Here is a 21877-nt window from a genome sequence, read left to right as displayed (position 1 = left end):
AGACATGCTGGGAGGTGGACTAGTGACTCATAATTGCTCCTGAGCATGAGCACATATCCAGGGTGTATTCACACAACACAGATTGTATTTCCAGGATACACTCTTGGATAAAGTTCTTACTGAAAGAACTTCATCTGCTTTTTGGAGAAATGATGCATTTTACTTCATGAAATGATTGTTAGTGCCTCAAAAGTGTTCTTTGAAAATGTAAAGGTTCTCGCTGATTAGCCACAGTTGCTGGACAGCTGAAATACACTCCTTTTTGTTCTCCTTTTGAATAGAACGTAGCGATTTGAGGATCAAATAAGAATTTAATTGACTGTTGAATTTTTGGTTCTACTCGCAACTTAACCAAAAGCTAATGTGTTTCTATTGGGTTTGACAGGTTCCACCAGAACCAAAATACTGTAGATTTGTATAGAAATTAACTGGAAATGTAGGTTGCCAGTACTATAACATTTACAGTACAGTACTGTACTTTATACATAGTATAAAGTAACCCATGACTGAGTTATAGGTTACAGTCTTGTTCAAAGACACAATCATGGTTTGTGGTGCTGGGATTTAAAGACATGACCTTCTGATCTGTAACTTTTACCACTATTCGACTGTACTGAGTAGTTTTGATGGTGCAGGGGTGAAGACCTTGAGTAAAAGAACAGTAGGATGTGTCTGCAAATCCCAGTAATGTAAAGTATCCAGGGTTTGGTACCTGATTATGATCCATAACTTCCAGTTCAGTTGTATCCCAAAATCAAATAAAACTGGTTTATATGTTTATACTACAGTATATTACTGTTAACATGTACTTACTGGCAAAGTGCATCTGAAGGACAAATACTGAACATACTGAAGATACTCATGGTAAAGATATACGAGTGTAAAATATACTGTACTTAATAGAGGCATGTTTGTCAAAGGCGTTTACACATTTACAAAATATAGACAAGAAACGTTCAGAAATGAATTAAGCCAAACTATTAAGAACTATTAAGTACACATTGTTTGTTTATTAGTAAAGGTCACTGGCTCATAAGCTCCACTTTTCAAAGTACCAGTACAGTGTTTACACAGGAACATCAAAAGTACCACAGTAAAAGTATTAAATGTTTTGTACCTATTTCTAAAAGTGTACTGATTTAAGGATTGCACAATTGTTCTTCAACAAAAACAATTTAGGTAAAATTAATAGGACATCTTTTGTTTATTTAGAGTGTGAAGCTTCTAAAATGTTGAAGCTGTTCTAAAATGTAGATAACTAATGTACTAGACGACTTGCCTTAACACACACACACACACACACACACACACACACACACACACACACACACACACACACACACACACGTACGAGCGCGCACGCGCACACACAGTTTCTTTTGGATAACGAATACACCTTTAAATTGAGAGTTTGGCAACGAGAGGAGAGGCGGAGCCGCGCGCAGTACACGAGCGTGTGAGTGTGTGTGTGCGTCGTGCGTCGCGCGTGCGTCGTCCGTCCGTCCGTCCGTGCGTGTGTGCGTGCGTGTGTGGAAATCTCGGGATCGCCCATCAGTCAGTGGCACCGGAGCTTCACACGGGTCCAAATCCCCCTTCACATCACCGCCGCGTTTCCTCTTTCAGATGAAGTAAACCCAGAATAAGAAAAAAGAATAAAGAAAAAGAAATAAAGAAGGAAAAAAAGAAAAACATCATTCCAGGACTCTGATGCGGATTATTATGCTTTGACAGCTTTCCGGTGGAATCTGAGGTCAGTCGTTTTGTCGTTTTTGCTTTATGTTTTCTTTCTTTCTTTAATTTGATTTGATATTGTAAAGCTAGAGTACCGCACGCACACACACACACACACACACACAGACACACACACACACACACACACGTGCGCGCACACGCAGACACGCTTGAAGTTTCAGCACTGGATTGTGGACAGCTCCTTGACTCTTCTTTTCGGCGGCGCGCGCAAACGACTCGGCGAATGGCCGCGAGCGCGCGCCTTACGAGTTTTTTTTTTTTCCCCTTACGGTGAGCGCGAGCGCGCTAATCTCGAGTTTAGTTTCGCCCCCGGAATAAACGTCTGATTTAACATTGGACTTGATTCGGAACCGAGTGATTCTGGGGAGTTCGACGTGTTATGAGGCTGATTACAAAGTGGAGGAGATCTCTCTCTCTCTCTCTCTCTCTCTATTACACACACACACACACTTCCGACTCATGGTAGGAACAAAATCCCAACCGTGCAGCTTGATATTGTTTGTATGTTCAGACTTTCTCCTGCTGAATATAAAAACCGCATCATTATCATGTAATAAAACTCTACAGGATTATTGCAATATTAGAAAATACGTATAAACAATATAATATAATATAATATATAAAAATAAACAGGCTTCTTTGTGCCTACTGTAGTAAATAACATATAATTAATACAATACACTCATAACACCGCGTTTTTATATTTATATATTGCAAAAACAGGGCCTTGTCTAATTCAAACCTTCAATTATACTATAATAAAAAGAAAAAGAACAAAATAAATGCTCGTGGTGTGTCTGATTTAGGGTATTTTAATGTTTCAATCTTTTTTTTCTTTTGGTTTTATTTGCTTGTTTAATCATTTATTTAATTGTATTTATTCTAATCTATAAAATCGTGTCTGAATAATAAATACTTAAATCAGGTTTCATCCTGGACACACGCCATGCAGGAGCAGGTTCATGTACACACACACACACACACACACACACACACACACACACACACACACACTGAACCTGATTTAACACTTCAGTTTTCATTTTCAACAATTCAGGCATATTTAATGGTAATATTTCACTACAAGAGCTTAAAATTTAGTCCAATTGCAGGTCGCGTTTTATAGTAAAAATTGTTGTTTATTAATAGTTTTATTATTAAAATATTAATATTAATGTTATGTATTTTTTTTTACAATGAATTAATCAGAAATATATTTTCTTTTCGATTTGTTGAAATTGTGGAAATCAATCTATTATATGAGATATGTATTTAACACACACACACACACACACACACACACACACACACACACACACACACACACACATTCCTTTTTCGCCTAATAACACCCACAAATATTTCTTTTTTTTTTTAATGCGTATTTTTTCGTTCCTTAGTGCAAAATCACACGTGTAAAAAATATACAGAAATGTGTTTCTATAAAAATTCTACACAAAATTCACATTTAAAAAAATCTTCTTTTTTATTTTTATTTTCTTTCTTGTACACGCATTTGAGCAGCTTTGGAAATAATCATGCATCGAACAGAAGCGGATTTTCTTCTTCTTTTTTTTCCCCCCCAAACCCTGCGGAGAAACGAGGCCCATTAAGCTGTAATCTCACCACCACAGACGGAGCAGAATCTGGATGAATGTTCCTGATAGGAGCATGTGCTATAAGGCAAAAAAAAAAGGCGAATAACGACAATAATAATAAAAAGAAACAAAAAATTGACGATGCTATAAAATAAGAACAATAGGTGAGGCGACATGCTGCAGTTTCGTTTAGATTGGATTTTAAGTGCATATCAGATGTGCAGTGTCTTTTCTTATTATTAAAATAAAGAATAAATTTAGTGTGTATGATTTTTTTCGATATAATTGGATCGTATATATCTATATTTTACAGTTTGCACTTATTGTTCTGACCCGAACTCGTGTTTTCTGGATGCAAACGTGACTTTGGTGTTACGCAGTGACCTCTAAAAAAATCCCTTCTCTCTTTTCTTAATTATTCAAGAAGAACCGCGTGTGTGTTATTTATTTTATTTTTTTTGCGGCTTGTCGTTTGACTATAGTGCGTGTGTGGGAAACTTATTTTTTAAAGATGCTTTATATCAGTTTATTTTTTGCATTTTTTTATGTTTTTGCACCAAAACCCGACACTCTGGAAATAAAACTCAAACGTCGCATCGCTATTTATATTAAAATATTATATTAAAATGCGACTTTACACTCGCGCGTGTAAATTATACGATCCCCCCTTTTCTCTGTGTATTAAAAAGCAGGAAAATGAAGACCCCCTCCTCCCTCCACAACTGGTGCATCTGTACAATTTTAGTGCGGACAGAATCGTTTTTTCCCCCCATTTAAAATGTCTTCCGAATTAAAAGAGGTGATTTATTTATTTATTTATTTTAGTTAAAAACACTCAAATTTGACTCACGCGGTGATGAGATTAGAATTTTGCAATCTGTTATTATTCTGAAAAGATGTCCATTTGTATTTTTGGTAATGCATTTGATATATAAATATATAAACAATTTAAAATCAGCGATTGATGATGCATGTTTCTGGTGACATTCTGGGAAGGGAATCGAAAGAAATGGAAAATGGTATCTAATTGTCTGGGTGTAAAAAAAAGGAAAAAAGGAAAATAGGAAAAAAGGAGCAACGACTGCAGTGTGACGTGATGTTTTTGTCGTTTTGGCTTCACACACACACCCAACACCATCGGCACCTTTTACCACAGTGGTGCAAGTGTACCATGAGGTGACTTGTGTTAATCCTGCGTTAATGATTTTGAGCTGATGGGTCTGATGGTGTGTCTTTTGGAGAGAGAGGGAGAGAGAGAGAGAGGGGCGGCGGTGGTGCATTTGGAGGGTGATGTAATGCAGGAGGTGATTGGCGCAGAGGGCTGCAGTGGGCTCGGTGGCGATGCTGGCGGTGTCTCAATCTCTGCATTTTTTTTTTTTTTAGGGGAGAAAGGGAAAGCCTCATTGGGTGCAGGTAGGGCCTAGAACATCCTCGCCATCGAACATCAACCGAAAGCGCAGGATGGAGGGAGGATTGTGCTGTGGATGTGAACGTGTATGGTCGAGGTCACCCTTCCTGACCGTGCGTCTAATTTTGGAGCGGTATTTGTCGCTTGAGCAGCGTGTGATGAACGGGCAGACTTTCTGTCATTAATGTCGCTCGGGTTGCTCACCATCGTTCGTCCTCCCCTTTCAATCTCCTCCTTGAAGTGGACCTAAATGCATGACCTTTTTTTCCCCCCTTTTTTTGTGTGTGTGGTGGCGTGTGGCGTAGCCATTGGGGCACGATGTTCACATATCAATGAGGACAATGATGTGTGCAATTTAGCCTTTTCACCTCCCTCCTCCTCCTCTTTTGCACAGACTACAGGCCCTTGTTTGACAAAAAAGAAATGGAACACACACACACACACACACACACACACACACACACACACTTACATACGAGTACATTTCAAGGTGTGGGCAACAGCCAACATGGAGTATCTGTTATTAGCAGCCAGGCTCGCTCTCTCTCCTGTTTGCTGGCTCTCTCTCCTTGGCCTGCTCACCAGGCAGCTGTGTGTTTGTACGCATTGTGTTTCTGCTTCATGGCAATTGTGTGACTCCACAAAAACTATTGTCCAGCTGTACCTGCTACCTGCACTCCTGGCAGCCACACAGGAAATATTAGACGCCTATTAGGTTACACCTCGTATGCTGCTATGTAATCCGAGCCTATTCATCTTTGTGGGCTCATGATGAAAGAAAGCAGGTGCTGTTTCTCGACGCACCGAGAGTCCTCCTGCAAAATGCATGTTTCATTACAACTCCGATCAAACCAACAACAGAATATGGTTTTATCAGTGACATTTAATACCAAATTATTCGTTTTCTACCACATCATGAAGCAAAGATCAGATTTGAAGCCAAAGACATTATTAGTATTAGTCTTAGTCTCGATTTAATTTGGGAAAATCAGATGAGAAATACAATAAAAAAAATTGAAAAGATAAAGTATATTTGAACATAATTGTAATAGAAGGTTCTAGATCACCAGATATCACTTTGTCTTTACTGGAAATAAAATGTCAGATAAGATCATTCTCAGAGATCATTAGCATCACAGAAATCAAATTTACAAGGACCTGCGTTTAGAAATAGAATTTTTGTAACGTAAAATTTACATCTTGAAAAAAAAATCATGCATTTGTTCCGTTAAGGATTATTTGTACTTGATTTTTTTTATCTTGTATAAAATAATTGTTTATCTCAAATTCAAGATTTTTTATATTGTTCATTCATCTGTCATTATATATTTAAATCTATCACATATCATAACCTCGCCCACCTGTACATATGTAAATATTTTACACTGCTACCAGTGCACATCTGGTTAGATGCTAATTACATTTAATACCGTAACTTGTGCAAAAACATTAGAGATGAATCGAATCGAATTTTCATCAGACACCCAAAAACATCATATACAAGATCATATAAGTGTGATATTTATTATAAGCATATATTTATATAAATATGATTGATTATTTATGATATTTCGCATTTCTGTACATTCTACTTCCAGAGATCGTTCTTGGAAAAAAAAAATATATAAATATATAAGGACAAAAGTTTGTGGACGCCTGAACATCAGATTGGTGTGTGCTTTTGGAATTCCATTCTCCATTTAATCCTTGTTTACTGTTAAAATAACCTCCACTCTTCTGGGAAGATGTTCCACTAGGTGTTGAAGTGAACTTGTGGAGATTCATTTAGCTACAAGGGGTGTTAATAAAGTCTTGTACTGATGTGGGTGAGGTGAGGAATCCTGGGGTGCAGTCAGCTTTCACATTCATTCTGTTTATTAGGATTGAGGTCAGAGAGCTCTAGCAGGAGATCTTCCACTCCTACCCATGTAAAGCAGATCTTCATGGAGCCGGCTTTGTGCACAGGGGTATTGTCATGCTGGAACATTCCATACAATTTATTCTTATTATAATGTTTTTTGCCTTTTATTTCTGGATAACAGACAATCGACAATGAAAATAACGAAGATTATAAGGCTATTGCTTTTTAATATTTTTTAAATTTATGATTATTTCAGTTAATGCATTCTTCTTCCTGGACGCAATCCATAATTTCTCCACATCTGCAGATAAATCAGGATTAATACAATATTGCTGGAGTTTGGCAAAAGTGTAATTGAGGTAATTTGGCCACCGGATGACCGATAACACGGAACGTCTTCGCAATGTGAGGAATAAAAACGGTGAAAGAAATAAATTGAATGACAATCTGTTACAAGTTTGAGTGATTTAAGAGTTAATGGCACTTGATAACTCAAAGTATGTTAAAGTTCCTGATGATTTGCTTTCAGCGTAGATCTTACAGATTTTTGTTTTCTGAAATGTAATGCTTTTTTTGTTTTGACAGCTCCAACCCTGGGAATACGATCACTACACTGGACTACGCTGTAACCCGCAAGTCAACATGAAAATCTTTTCCTCTAAGGTTAAAAAGCGACCATAGTGGAACTGGAATTTTGCATTCGGGGGCAGCAATTTTTTTCCGAGCAAAACCCCGCCTCCTGATTTAGTTTTTGCATTTCTGTGCCGTCATTTGTGACAAATAAAACTGTCTTCTGACAGAAATCGGACTGTTCAATAAAACTGGCCTTATGACTGTTACTTAAGACTGTTCTACTCCTCTTTACTGTCCTCCGTTCACTTTTTACGGATTTTACCTTCTCTACTCTTTGACGTCAGCATCCCCTCTTGAAAATCGTTTACGCGTACTTTGGGATGTACTTTGGATATACGGACCTTTGAACCAAAGCTATTTTTTCAATGCTTTCCTATTGCACAGGATTATAAACCCCTCCCTTAAAAACATCCAGCACTTTCAACATGACTCTGCTCAGATACCCGGTCCAGCTGCAGCTGCTGCTCAGTACTGTGCTCGGCTCTTGTTTGGGTTTGGAGTTCCCGGGTGTGCGAGGACAGTGGGCCCGATTTCTCCGCTGGGACGCCAGCACCAAAAGTGACCTCAGCTTCCGGGTCAAAACAGACGCGTCTACGGCGTTGGTCTTGTACTTCGATGACGGTGGCTACTGCGACTTCCTGCAGCTGATGGTGGTGGAGGGCAAGCTGCAGCTGCGTTTCAGCATCGACTGTGCCGAGACCACGCTGGTTTCGGGTAAACGGGTCAACGACAGCAGCTGGCACTCGGTCACCGTGAGCAGGTCCAACCTGAGGACGGTACTGGGTTTGGATGGAGACAGCAAGGCTGACGAGGTGCGACCTCAGAGGCAGTACATGAAGATTGTTAGTGACCTGTTCCTGGGCGGAGTCCCCCAGGACATTCGCACCTCGGCCCTGACCTTACCCACCGCTAAGGACCTTCCGCCTTTTAAAGGAGTTATAAGGGACCTGAAATACGGCAACAAGGAACCTACACTACTCAGCAGCCAGAGGGTCCGAATGGACACGGAGGGCATTTGCACCGAGAACCCGTGCGAGAACGGCGGGATTTGCGCCCTTGTGGACGGGGAACCGCTGTGCGATTGTTCCAAGACGGAGTACATCGGCCAATTCTGCAGCGAAGGTAAAGCGTTAAAGTAGATCCAATCGATGTCTCGCTTCAAAGTTTAATATAATTTCATATAGTTTTTTTATATAGCCGTGTGACATGTCAACTCTTCAATATTTTATAAATCTCATCCCTCTTCATTTGATTTCACAATATTTGAGTTTCAATTCCAAAAGGTTTCATTCCCAGAACTAAAGCTACCAAACCATACTTTCCCTGTCACTGACGTGTTACGGTGAAGGCAACCTGTACCTATGCATCTTTTTTACTCAAGAAACAAGTTTAAGCTTCTCAAGCGATCCCAAAGCTCCAATTACAATCCTTCAAAGGATTTCTCAAAGTACACAACAACGGCAACATTCACACCAGCGCAGTGACGAGGGAAAGAGAAGCTTGCTAGCTTTGTTTCTAGGTATATTATTTTAATCTCCATTAACAACATCTCGAGATGTTTTCTCCAGAACGGCATCCTCCTGAGAACCCTCATAAGATGGAAGGTGTTTCTGTGATTTTACATGTGAGAGAATTCCAGCTTTAATTCATTCACAACCATCTCTCCTTTCTTTTTCATGATATACCATGTTAATTACAAAAAAGTACACAATTGGCCTTATTGTAGCGCTTGTATTTTTTACATCATTCTAAACGCTTTTTTTTTTTTTTTTTTCTCAATGTTGAGGTGTGTTTGTGTGAACATTCCTGCTGTAGCCATTTTAGATTCTCAGGGGATTTCAAGGTGGCTGGTGGCCATTTCACAGCTTTATGCACCAGTGTTGCTGGTTCAATACAACGACACGTTTTCTCCCTTTCTGCCATTCAAGCGGATCATTTTCATGAAGGTCACATTGATATTGTGTTGTACTTGAATTCATGAGGGACGTTTTCGAGGGAGGAAATAACCCCTTCGATGCGTCGATGCGTTCTCATACACAGCTGTTCTGATGTACGTTTTTATTTATTGACCAGAAACAAATAATGATTTGTATTTTTTTTTTTAAGTTTTCCTTAAAGCACCTTTAGACCCTGGTGCATGATCCCACCCGTGCAAGGTACCTGAAGAGTTTACTGACTGACTGATATTCATTTGTGAATTATTCTTGTGTTGTGCTGTAGTGCTAAAATGTGAAGCTCGATCTATCCTTTGAACACTATCGTGCATTTTATTCATGCAATGTTTTATTTCAATGTGAAATCGTGTCTATTTTAAAAACACTAAATAAAATAAATTCTGCTGACAAATGGTTTCTAGAAAAAAACAAAACAAAAAAAAAACTATGTTTCTGACTCTTAGACCCAAAGCTTTTTTTCGATAAAGACTGAAGCGTTTCAGTTGGGCTGATGAATGAAGAGTGTGCCGTGCCATGTTGGTAGTTCTCCTCACTGCAGACACAACCCTTTCCAGCGCTTGCCTGAAACACAAAATGGCTGAATACAGATTATGCTTTGTTTAAGCAATTTTTTTTCAACGCGGAAGCTTTGTGTCCGATGTCGCAATTGTGCGCCGCATGCGGGAGCCTGCATGCGGTTTTGGATAAACGAGAGCGTCTTTTGTCTGTTTTTTTGTCGCTATCTATGTAGAGCAGCGCTCCAGCAGAGATTATATCCACTACGGTGCTGGCAGCCGAATTGCTCGTATGGGCGCTAGGCTTAAATTTATAGTCGAGGGTGGGAGGAGGAGGCGAGCAGAATTTTAGCCATGATTTATTGTTGTGGTTCCTCTCCATCTTGTTTGGTTGGCAGGGTTTTGCGGTCCACTGATAGGAGCCTGCGCTAGTAAAAGCAGCTCTGGTTTCTCTGAAGCCTCTGGAAGAGTGCAGACCATCGTAAAAGAATAAATAATCTAATTTACGGGGCTGAGCGCAATTTATAAAGATCCACTGGGGAGCCGGGATGCTTTTAAAAAACTCTGCCCTCTGGCCTAAAGATCGTATCGCATCACACCTCGCTCGCTTTTCTGTTATTCAAATATAAATCGGCTAAATTTATTATGAAACGTTGAACCACTGGAAATACAGAAATTCTCAAGTCTCAGTTTGCATTGATTTTGCATCCATAATGCTTTATAGATGCATTCATAATCATTATACATAGATTACTCTAGTACCTAATAATTCCAGGTGTAGGCCTGCATAATAACTTGCATAACACACTAAATAAAAATCCTGAATGTGTCCTGTTTTCAATAATAATCATATGCATTGCACACAAGGAAAAAAGTATGTGGTGTCACTTTTTTCATTAATCCTGAATTCATAGAAAACACTGCACCTTATAATACCATGTATAAGCCTGCATGAATGCTCATAATTACATGCATAGAACACACAGAAAGAAATTTTTCTACTGTACCCAAAAACTTTATTTGTTCATGGATTATTACTACATCATATATAGTATATAATATATATTGTATTTTTATAACAGCTAGTGGCAGGTGACATAACACATCGCTTGTTCATAAATAATAATGTTGTGCTGCATTATAACAGGCTCTGCTGTAGTATCTCTACTGCAAGTTTCTAACAGCAGAACCGTGTTATAAGTACACCATTGTAGAAATGTGAATGCAGTTGTTAAAAGCGTTTTGGAAATAAACTCAACCTTGAACTAACATAAACTCATGCTCATAAATGGTTATAGATACCTTTATAGCAATCCTAAAACGTTATTATATGCCTTCATATATTATACTTTCTTTATATACACTTTAACACAGTCTCTGTCCTTATTACAATTTATTGCTATAATGCATTATAACATAGTGTATGCATGCATAATGTTCTTATGAACAGGCAATTACTATGGGTATGTAACCCTACATTAGGAATTTGTATACTCGTGCTTTCATTGTTGTTCTGTAATTCTATAAAATAGATTAGTTGGAAATATGGATTTTGCATATTTTAATGTTGTAAATCATTATAACAAATGTTATAATATATAATAAATCTTATAACTAAAGATATAACTTCTGTTTTGTAGAGCCTCATAAATGGATGGTTTACAGTTCACTTATGAAAAGATATTATATGTTATAAACCTTACATTATTAAGGCATATAGAGTGTTTATGTTGGCTAGTTATAAATAGTTATAAGCAATTTCATATGATTATGTTGGTCATGATGTCCACGTATGTGTCCACGTACATAAGAACATTGAATAAAATAATGTTATAATGCACTATAGAAATATGATATAATGGGTAACCTGACTTTCTATAAAATCATATAGTGAGTAAATTGATATACTGTGCATGTTGGTAGTGCATTAGTGCATTATAACATAGTTTATAATGCACTAATACATTGTTAATAGACGTGTTAAAAGTTGTGCTATAATCACTGTATCATCATTGTATCTTCTTATAAAGCACTATACAAAGTGGGGCTTGCTGGAATCGTGTGTCATGAACACTACTTATAATGCATTATATAACTGGAATGCTATAAAATGTCATGAATAAATTTTTTCTATATAAGTAATTATAACAATAGGTATTTAACCATTTAAAGGCATTATATCATTCATAAGTATGAATGTCTTTATAGTCTATCATAGGTATGGCTTTTAGAGAAAATGTTGCCATAATGCCTTATGTAGCTTGACATAATCAGTCATGCAGTATAATATAGTTTGTAGGATATGCATGTATCTATAACTGCTTATGAGCATTCATACAGAAATAGGTTAGGTGCTATTATGTATTTTGCACCTTCTAAGTATGTACCTTCTTTATTTTGTACCTGTACTATGTTATTATTCATAAAAAGTTCATTCAAGTAATTGTTCATAGGGTAATAACAGGTTATAACTTATTTATACACATAGTTATAATTATTCATAAGAATGCATTAGACTATTGTGATTGTTTTGGGTTATGGATCGTTAACATGTAGTAGTGTTTAAGTCATAATTACATTACAAAGTCCCACATTGTGTAGAGCTTTATGAGACGACATAATGGTGATATAGTGTGCTATTACAAGTGGTAGTTAAAATTAATTATTTCACAATCTTTTACCTAAATGATTATAACAGTGTTTGCCAAGCCAAAATAAATCATTATAACGTGTTAAAAATGTGCTTATAGTCCTCATTGTAATGTGCCGTTGTAAAAATCACAGAGAAAACACTTTTGATTTGGTTCCATATGGCGACACTTAGTCGTCAGTGTGGAAATGATCCCGCGATGTGTGTTGTGAGAGAATGCATTCGGTTCCAAACGCAGAAACAGCAACAGGAACGTGACACTTCCCTCGACGGGCAGATGGCTAAAATGGCCTCGGAACTATTTGCTGTCGCTGTAGCGTATGTTCCTCGCTCGGTGGCAAATGTGACAGCCGTACACTTACATTATTTGCAAATATGTGTGTAGTCTTTTTACAGCCGTGGAATAACAAACCAATTTCAGCTGCCAAACAAGCACTCAGTCAGTTCTTCCTTCCCGTGCGGAGGGCTTTTGAATGTAGCACACGTGGACTTTAGATTTAATCCTGCCGAAGATCAAATTATTAGCCGTATTAGCAAGCAGATGAAAACGACTCAGTTTCAGTTGCAAGTTGACTCCAGATCCTGAGGTTTTGACAGAAGAAGATGTCGAGATGCTTATCGATCTTTGGGGTGGAGGAACAAAAAAATAGTTTTCAGCCTTATAGAGAAACTGGGGTAGGAATAACTATGAGAAGAGTTTGAGAAGAAGATGAAGTGGTCAGGCTGGACGTTGTCAGATATGAGAAAATCAAACTAAGATGTAGCATGAGCTGCTGATTAGAGATTACAGCGTAATAGTAATGCATCTCCTCAGCGAAGTTAATAACTGAGAGTTGGATGCAGAGCAGACAAACATACTATTCATTGTGTATTTATATATATGATTAGCTAATGAAACTAATGAAAATGATCTTAAAATGAAGAACAGACATAATCTGAACTATATAGGTGTTATAAACTGTTATGACAATATCACAAATACATATAAATAAATAGAATTGCTACATAATGTAAAAATGCATAGCACATTATTATAGCCGTTATATGCTATATGCTCTGCTTGCAGTGTGAGTATAACGTCTTATAAGCATTTATAGGCATAATTTTGGCACTGTGATAGATTACGTATGATATATAACCTGTTATAGCATATGTGCTTTAATAGTACATTATAGAGAGAGAAAGGGATGCCACTGCTTACAACCCCTTTATGCACAGTTATTATAATGCATCATGTAGCCTGGCATTATAAGCTCAATTTGTTGCGGTTTGTAGAGTGTAACGCATGTGATTATTAATACCTGTGAGCATTTTATAGATTTGTATAGTTGTGTGCAAGCTAATGTTTTATGCCACCTGGCATTATGCAGTCATAGTCTTATGTGTTATGCCTGTGACTATAACCACTTATGAGCATTTTTACAGGACTATAATAGGTAATGGTATTAAATGCATTACAAAGGCATGGTTATGAGAAAAAGGTTACACAATGTAATATCACAGTAATTTTGTAATGCGTTTATAGCATGGGCTCTGCAGTGCTAATGTGCGCGATATGCATGTGGTTATAACTTCTTATGATTAATTGTAAAAATATACTATGTAGTAAATGAAATAAATATATAAAACAAAATAAAATTAATTGTATATATAATGATTTTTTATTAAAATTCTTTTGCAAAACATTTAGATTTGAATCTTTATATAAATAATAAAACTCAATCAATATCACAAACAAAGAAACAATGAACCTCCTCTCTATGTGTCATTAATAACCAGTTTATTAGCATGTCGAGATCCCGAGTGCTCCTCAAGATCTTGTTCGTGTTTGGGATGGAACCAGAGGAACAGCTGGTGTTATCGAGAAGGTGTGTCTGCAGTAAAGGAGAACTCTGACAGGCTTAAAAGCACGTGGACTCGAGTTCCACGCAAGCATCAGCGTCTCATAAATCCATGGCCCTCTCTAAAGGGAGCAGGTTCTGTCCTAGTGCCTGTTTGGATTTATGGCTCAGACGAGGATGTGGGTTACAGGAAAGCGTGTAAACCCAGGAAAGCACATAGATCTTTCTGGTGTTGTGGGTCAAATAAAGAACGTTTGTGAACATGCACAGGGCCGTAATAAAGCCTCGTGCATGCTGGCAGGTGTGCCAAGGGTTTGCATGATTGATTTCATGCAACGGCAACCAGAGTGTTCTCTAATGTTGGAAATCTTTCTCTCTTCTTGTGTTTTTTTTTTTTTTTTTCTTCTTCTTTTTTTGTTCCCCTGCTGATCCTTGAATGCTGCACGCAGAGGCCAACAGCATCCCAGGTGAGTTCATGTCAGAAGCATGTTCTAACACCAGCAATATCACACATGATGTGCATGTTTGTAGTGACACTATAAATTTACATCATATAATGTGACTATGAACATATTAGCATATGAAATCTTATTCACGATGTAATGTAATATAAAACTTTACATAAAAAATGCTGTGTACTTTATAGCAAGGTCGTCAGTGCACTGGGAATTGTATAAAGCATTATAAGCGGTGTGCATAACACACCAGCGCATCAAAATATCACTAACATATACATTTTTTTAAAGAAACTTATCAAGTATTTATTTATAATACTTTCCTAAAGTTGTCCTTATTACAGCTAATAACCATGTGACTTACCACAGTTATTAACAGACATACTGCTGTAATGTCTATTCAAACCGAAACCAAGTTCTTAATGTTCTAAAGCGTTAGATATGTTTTAACGCTAATAAAGATTGCTATAAAGTATTAAGTCTGATCACTATATTGGGGGAGAGCAGTGCCTTAAAACATTATGAAGCATTATAACTTTTTGAAAATGTTCCTAGTTTACTATGCATCTATTTAGCTAGAAAATGGTCTTTACGAACAAGAAAAATGTTTTTATATGAACAGCTTACAATCTGTTAGCAAGCTGTTAGATAATCACAAATACAGGAGTTGACCAGGGCATTTGTAACTCATTTATAACTTCACCCTAAACATTCACAAACAAGCTATTAGCATAAATGTAGTCATTAGATTTAGTACTGGAGTTTGGCTACATTTTACCACATCATAGCTACAAATTAGAGAGGACCAGGTTCACTTCTTAGCAGGTTTTGCTAACAGATTACACAATCTATTAGTCAGCACAATGTAGTGCTTGGTCTCATGGTGTATGGTATATAATACTTTGACTTAGATACTGATACTGATTAAGGTCACTACAAACTACAAAATATTTTCTAGCTTTAATGACCAATGCTATTTTAACATTGTCAGATGTGTGTTTAGCATTAATGCTTTTGACTTTTTTTCTAAATTGATGTCGGTTTTGTATTGCGAAAATACAAACCCCTTTACAGTGCTTTGCTTTGTGAATCAATGTATCATCATCATGATACATCATGAACAGTGTGTACTGAGATCCCTCTCTCTCGATCTCTCTCTTTCTCTCCATGTTTGTCTTCCTCTAAGGCTTGGCACACATGATGATGGCCGAACAAGGTATGCTTAACTTTCCTCTTCTGAAACACTTAATACTGGTTAGTGCATTGGATTTGTGTTGAGCACTAACTTTTTCTTTCTTTTGTCTTAAAAAAAAAATGCATCCTTTACCGGATCTTTCTGCTCTTTCAACCTCTCTGCCCGAACTACAATGTCTGTAGCCAAGAGCAAAGGTATTGCACTTTCCTTTCTGTCCTTTGCTGTGTGGTTTTGAGAAGTGAAACATCTTCTTGTGCTGGTGTGTGTTTGCTGTGTTTCATTTAGCGTTCTTTGCTAATGGCTGCTCAGCATGCGTACCTGGATTAAGCGGATAATTAAATGGGCTTTAATTGAAGGCAAACGAAAAAAAGGACAGCTTTAACTGCATGAGTGAGTGGATTTAACCGCTTTACTTCTCTCTGATGGAATTATGACAAGGGGGCACTTGGGTATAAACACAATCTGTTCCTCACAGCTGAGTGTGTGTATGTGTGTGTGTGTGTGTACTGGATTCTGAGGTGAAATTATAAGAAATGATGTGATGCAATTTGAAGTCTCAGCAAAAAATATTCACCTGGATACTTCTTAAACAGAGCTGAAAACGTTCAGGCGATGGAACTGCAGCTCCTTTCTGCATCGGAAACAAGGTCACCGTGGTGTGCACGCATTTCTGATTCGCTGGATTTGCTACACGACACTTGTTTTTTTTTCCTGAATTTTCACTACTGAATTTTATCCACAGAGATCTCTCTTTGCAAAGCAGTATATCTGTACATCATAGATACACTTCCTGCACTATGCTTGTCCAAATCGTTCAATTTGATTTCAATATTTGCTTTAAAACTTGATGGCTGCTGATTATTCATGAATAAAACTCCTGCCAAAAACACTACTAACTAACTAAACAAACTGATTAAACAGCTCATGAGTAAATCAAACTCTGAATAAAGCACATGCTCTTCAGCATTATTTACTATTTTGCTTTTTAAGCATATGAGTTTAACAGTGTGGTGATGAGTAACAGGAAAAGTGGCAGATGTGTTCAATATAAACGAAGGAATGTAGACAGCAATGCAGAATTTTTTCTTTTACGGTTTTTGTGACACATGCATGTTCCTTTTGTTTCGATGCATAGAAAAAAAGGCATAAACGCCCAAGAATTGTACTCCAAATGACATTTTTGTATCTAACAGAAGAAGAAGAAGAAGATGTGATCAGACTGTCTCACCCCAAACATGGCAAAACAGTCAAACTCACACAGTCAAAGTCACAGTCAAACATGGAGATAGAAGCTTAATAGTTTGGGGTTGTTTTTGGAGCAATGAAGGTTGGAGACATACAGTTGTTGGGCTGAAAGGAACAACATGGTTCCTTAACTTCAACAGCATGCAATTACAACTGGACTAATTGGAATGGACTTCACCATAGAACAAGACAGTGAGCCTTAGCGTACGTCCGAGCTCTGTAAGCGTTATTTAGAAATCAAACAATTGGCTTAAATGTTATCTATCATTTATAAAAAAAAAAAAACATCTCTCAAAAACTTTTGTCTCTAATCTGCAAGTATTAAACTTTTATTTTCTTATGCATTTTGACGTCTTGATATTCTACCTGGATATAAAGGGATCTAGAACTAGTACGCGATTGTGGAAATCTCTCGTCAAGCAACGATTCGAGCTGCTCTGTCAAAAGAAAACATACCCTGCCTTTCAAAAGTTTTTGAGCAACATGTCCTACACAAGTCAATTTTTTATACAATGTTATATCACGCACAAAAATCTTCACAGCGGAATAACTTCCGTGCACCATGTTCGAATAAATTGTCTGTGATCTCTGAATATGTTTCTCGCCTTTGTATCGTATTATTTACAGTATCATTTGGGCAAATGGCAGCATAGTGGACATTTCTTCCTAAGAAATCTTCAGCCCATCAGTGAAATTTCCTTTAGATACAATTTCTTGTTTCATATACATTAGAGAGAAGTGAAATGATTTTTTTCGTATATCGTAGCAATGTTGAGAAGCTCGGGTCAGCCATGATACAGCACACCTGAAGCACAAAGGGTTAAGGGCCTTGCCCAAGGGCCCAAGATTGGCAGCTTGGCAATACTGGGGTTTGAACTGGGGCCTCCAACCTTCCGATCAATAATCCAGAATAACCCTTAATCACTGAACAGCCAATTCCCTGGTTTTACTTCCAGGTTACAAGTGTTAGATTGGAAATACCGCACATTTCTTGAAATGAATGCGATGAATTAAAAAAAAATTGCAGACTCCTTTAATGGAGAAGTTTACTGGAGACTCCTTCCGCAAACGGTCCATAAAGGTCCAGGGCATTGAAACCCAGCACAATAAATGACGCATTAGAACATTGCACGTTGACATAATCCTGTGATTTGCAGCTTCATGCTGTCAAAGCTTCTGTGGTGTGGAAATAAATTGGCAGAAAAATGTCACATCCCTAATTACGAATCACAGGTTTTTTTTTTCTTGGCGACGTGATGTAATTACGCTGATCTACTAACACGTGTTACAGACCACGTGTTTGATGATGTAGCAGTATATCATCCCCTATGCTGCTGCATGAATAAAGTAAGTGTGTATAGTTTGTACATTTTCAGCAGGGAAAAAGAGCATTCTTTCTTAATTGATTGACGTAAGACGGAGGCATGAGCTGAGTGACAGAACTGGAGACACATGCTGCTGAATTTAGACCAGCTTTCCTCAGTGGACATGTACAGCGAGAGTGAGTGAGTGTGTGAGAGTGCGTGAGAGAGCGTTCCTCTGCTAAGTAACAGTGTGTGGTCAGTGCAATCTTTGGCAGTTGGACACTTGTGTAAATTCACCCTGATGTATTAGTGCTTATTTGCCAGCGCTGCATCAGCAGCCTTGTCATACTGTATGTATTGTCGTCCCGTCTCCAGTCTCTCCTCTCACTCCCTGCGCTTAATCCCTCAACACGAGCACAGACGTTATTACAAATCAGCCTGGCTGTCTGCCCGCATTACAAACGACAGGGGTGTCTAGTTAGGAACCATTTGCATTTCAGCTCTGGTGAAAAATAATAATAAAAAATACACACACGTGGCTAAAAATCCACACTCGCTTTTGCAGCCACACCGGGACCCCTCGTTCCTCCGCCGTTGTTTTCACCTGTGAGATGTTGTGAGTGAACTCTCGGCCATGTGAAATTCTTTCTTATTTCATTTCTTGTGAATCAACACAAAGCTGTTGGAGTATATCAGGTGTCTGGAAATGTTGTATTCCTTTTATAATTGATCATAAACATTTTCCAAAGAGTACTTTTTTTGGGAAAAAGTGTAATTTTTATCAGAATATAGTTATGTTTGATGCTGTGGAATGTGTAGGCTAACATCAGTGGAAGCCAGTAGAGGAAGCAGCAGTGGGGTGGTGTGGGAGAATGTGGGCAGGTTGCACACAAGTCGCGCAGCTGCGTTTTGGGTCATTTGCAGTGGACGAATAAGGTTCAAAGGTCGACCTGCCATCAGAGTGTGGCAGTAGTCCAGCCTGGGCAGCCTGTGTGGACAGAAATGGTCGAATCCTTCTGATGTAGACAAAAAATTGACAAGAACGAGCCACATTAGCAACATGGGAGGAGGACAGTTGATTGTCCATGGCCACCCCAAGGTTGCAAGCAGTGACTAAAGGGGTAAAATCTTGACTAGCAGTTCTGTTTTGCTGGGGTTGAGTTTTAGTTGATGAGCACTCATCCATTTAAAAAAGTCCACCAAACATGCCGAGAATTAAGCGGAAGCTGGTATCTGAGAGAGGGAAAGAAAAGATGAGTTGAGTGTCTTCAGCATAGCAGTGATAAAAAAAACCCATGTAAGGATATGACTTCACCAATTGAGTGGGTATAGAGGGAGAAAGGTAGGGGACCAAGTACTGAGCCTTGTGGGACACCAGTGGAGAGTCTGCATGGGGCAGATGCCCCCATGTTACCTGGTATGAGTGACCTTCCAGGAAGGAAGCAAACATTCTCATGCTATTCCACATATACCGAGGCTCCTGAGGGTAGACACGAGAGTCTTGTGTTGATTGTGTCAAATGCTGCTAAAAGGTCAAGGAGGAAGAGTACAGATTACAGCTTGGCTGATCGAGCAGCATGTAGTTTCTCAGTAACAGTTAAAAGGGCCGTCTCTATGGAATGTGCCACTTTGAAGCCAGACTGGTTTGGATCATGGAGGTTGTTCTGTGAGAGACAGATAGTCGGTTAAATACAGTGCGTTTCAGAGTTTTAGAAAGAAAGGAGAAAAGTGATACCGGTCTGTAGTTGTTGATGTCATATAGATCCAGAGCAGATTTCTTCAAGATGGAAATAACCCTCGCTTGTTTGAAGGTAGTTGGCACCTGGCCAGATGTTAAGGATCCTTTGATGATCGTGGAGATGAACGGGGCGTGTGGTTTGAACCAACAGATGAGCTCCTGTAGCTGAAGAAGTTAATGCTGTTAATGCTCAATACATTATGCTCAATATTATATACACATACATACAGATATTGTATATATTGTATATATAATATACAGATATAACACACAGTTGTAAGTAACAAATTTGTCCTATTACTGCTAGGTGGAACACATGTCACGGGCCGATTCAGAAACCGTAATCAAGACGACAGTGTTAGTGTGTGCATGGGACAGTGTGTGGTGATGTTTCTTGTGAACGAAGGTGTAAAACCCACGGATATCTACAGAAGACGTCTAGCACAGTATGGTGATGAGACGCCCAGACGCAGTAAGTCGTTTGAATGGTGTAAACGTTTTAAAATGGCCGTCAGTGACCATCCCATCGTGGTGGTTCCTTGGATGGTTCAGGTGTACTGACAAATCTTGTAATTGGTGAATCTTTCATGGGATAAGTGCATAAATGTTGCAGGTGAGATTGTCAAAAAATAAATGCAATTTCCACTGTTTGGAATTAGTTTTTTTATTTTATAAACTTTATTTTATAAACGCATATATATATGCATTCATATTAGCATCTGCATTCTTCACTGATCTCTATATTTAGATCACGATGGTGACCCTAACAAAGTAAAACTTTCTTTCCGGTGTTCCTCGGTTATTATAGACCTTGCCATAGCTGATCACTTTGAGACAATAGCCTTGGAGGAAAAAGAAAAAAAAAAAAAACGGTAGATCATGCCAAGATTGATGAACTCACATTCCAGATAATGAATTGCAGACATTATGCAAATAGCATGCTAATTATCTAATCAGATTTGATTCCATTAAGGATGGGACCAGCTCGGTAACCTTGAGCAGGCCCTGATAATCAAGCGCTGATCATCTCTCTTGTCTCCTTTCTTTTTTCTTTCTCATTTTCTCTCGTTTTCTCTATCTCCGAGGACAGAACTCCCCAAATCCCACTGGCTATTTGTCTTGGACACTTTTTTTATTTATTTTTTTTAGTGTCTTAAGAAGAACAATAGTATTGAACTGTGCGTTCTCCAGAGACCATCTAATTGCTTCATACTCATTTGTATTTAAGTACTAGTAAATGATAATTATGGAAACTAATCAGCACAATCAAATAGGAGTTGTTTGGATGGTTGGGTACACTTTATAAGTTCAGACCATTTCAAACGCAATCTTTTGGATGTTCAAATATTTAATGTTTACTTAAAATAATTGATCAAAAACTGAAATTGCAACAAGCGTATTAAGTGAAGGATCATTTATTAAAGGAAAATTATAGTAAAAGCAAATTCAAATTGAATAAAATTAAAAATTCACTCGGTTTGTGTTATCTGGCAACCTGTGACATATGTAGTAGGTATTTGTGATAATGGATAAAAAACTTTTGTAGCTCCATCTAGAATAATTTTAGAAAGAATGCATGACCCTCGAGTATATTAAAGCAAGCAGATTTGCTATTAACACTTTAAAATCGTAAACCAAATATGATAATTCAAAGTCTAGACAAGGCCGTCTGCAAAATGCTGTGAATGCACACACCAGAAAAGATCTTATCTCTAGTTTAATGTGTGAACGAAATGATACAGCAGAAG

The 21877-nt window shown here is 38.0% G+C and overlaps 1 protein-coding gene across 1 annotated transcript in view; it reads left to right on the top strand.

Moving 5' to 3' along the window:
* Positions 1–1440: 1440 nt before the first annotated feature.
* nrxn3a (neurexin 3a) overlaps positions 1441–21877 on the top strand; it is a 303444-nt gene continuing 283007 nt past the window's right edge. The window contains 5 exon segments of the mRNA XM_046855388.1: positions 1441–1750; positions 7205–8374; positions 14642–14659; positions 15834–15863; positions 16025–16036. Of these exon segments, the coding sequence (XP_046711344.1) occupies positions 7678–8374; positions 14642–14659; positions 15834–15863; positions 16025–16036 (757 nt within the window). The 5' untranslated portion in view covers positions 1441–1750; positions 7205–7677.

This window comes from Silurus meridionalis, chromosome 8 (genome assembly GCF_014805685.1).
Source record: "Silurus meridionalis isolate SWU-2019-XX chromosome 8, ASM1480568v1, whole genome shotgun sequence".
NCBI classification, from domain to species: domain Eukaryota; kingdom Metazoa; phylum Chordata; class Actinopteri; order Siluriformes; family Siluridae; genus Silurus; species Silurus meridionalis.
Note: the sequence above shows the minus strand (reverse complement) of the source record. Positions and strands in the feature narration are given on the sequence as shown.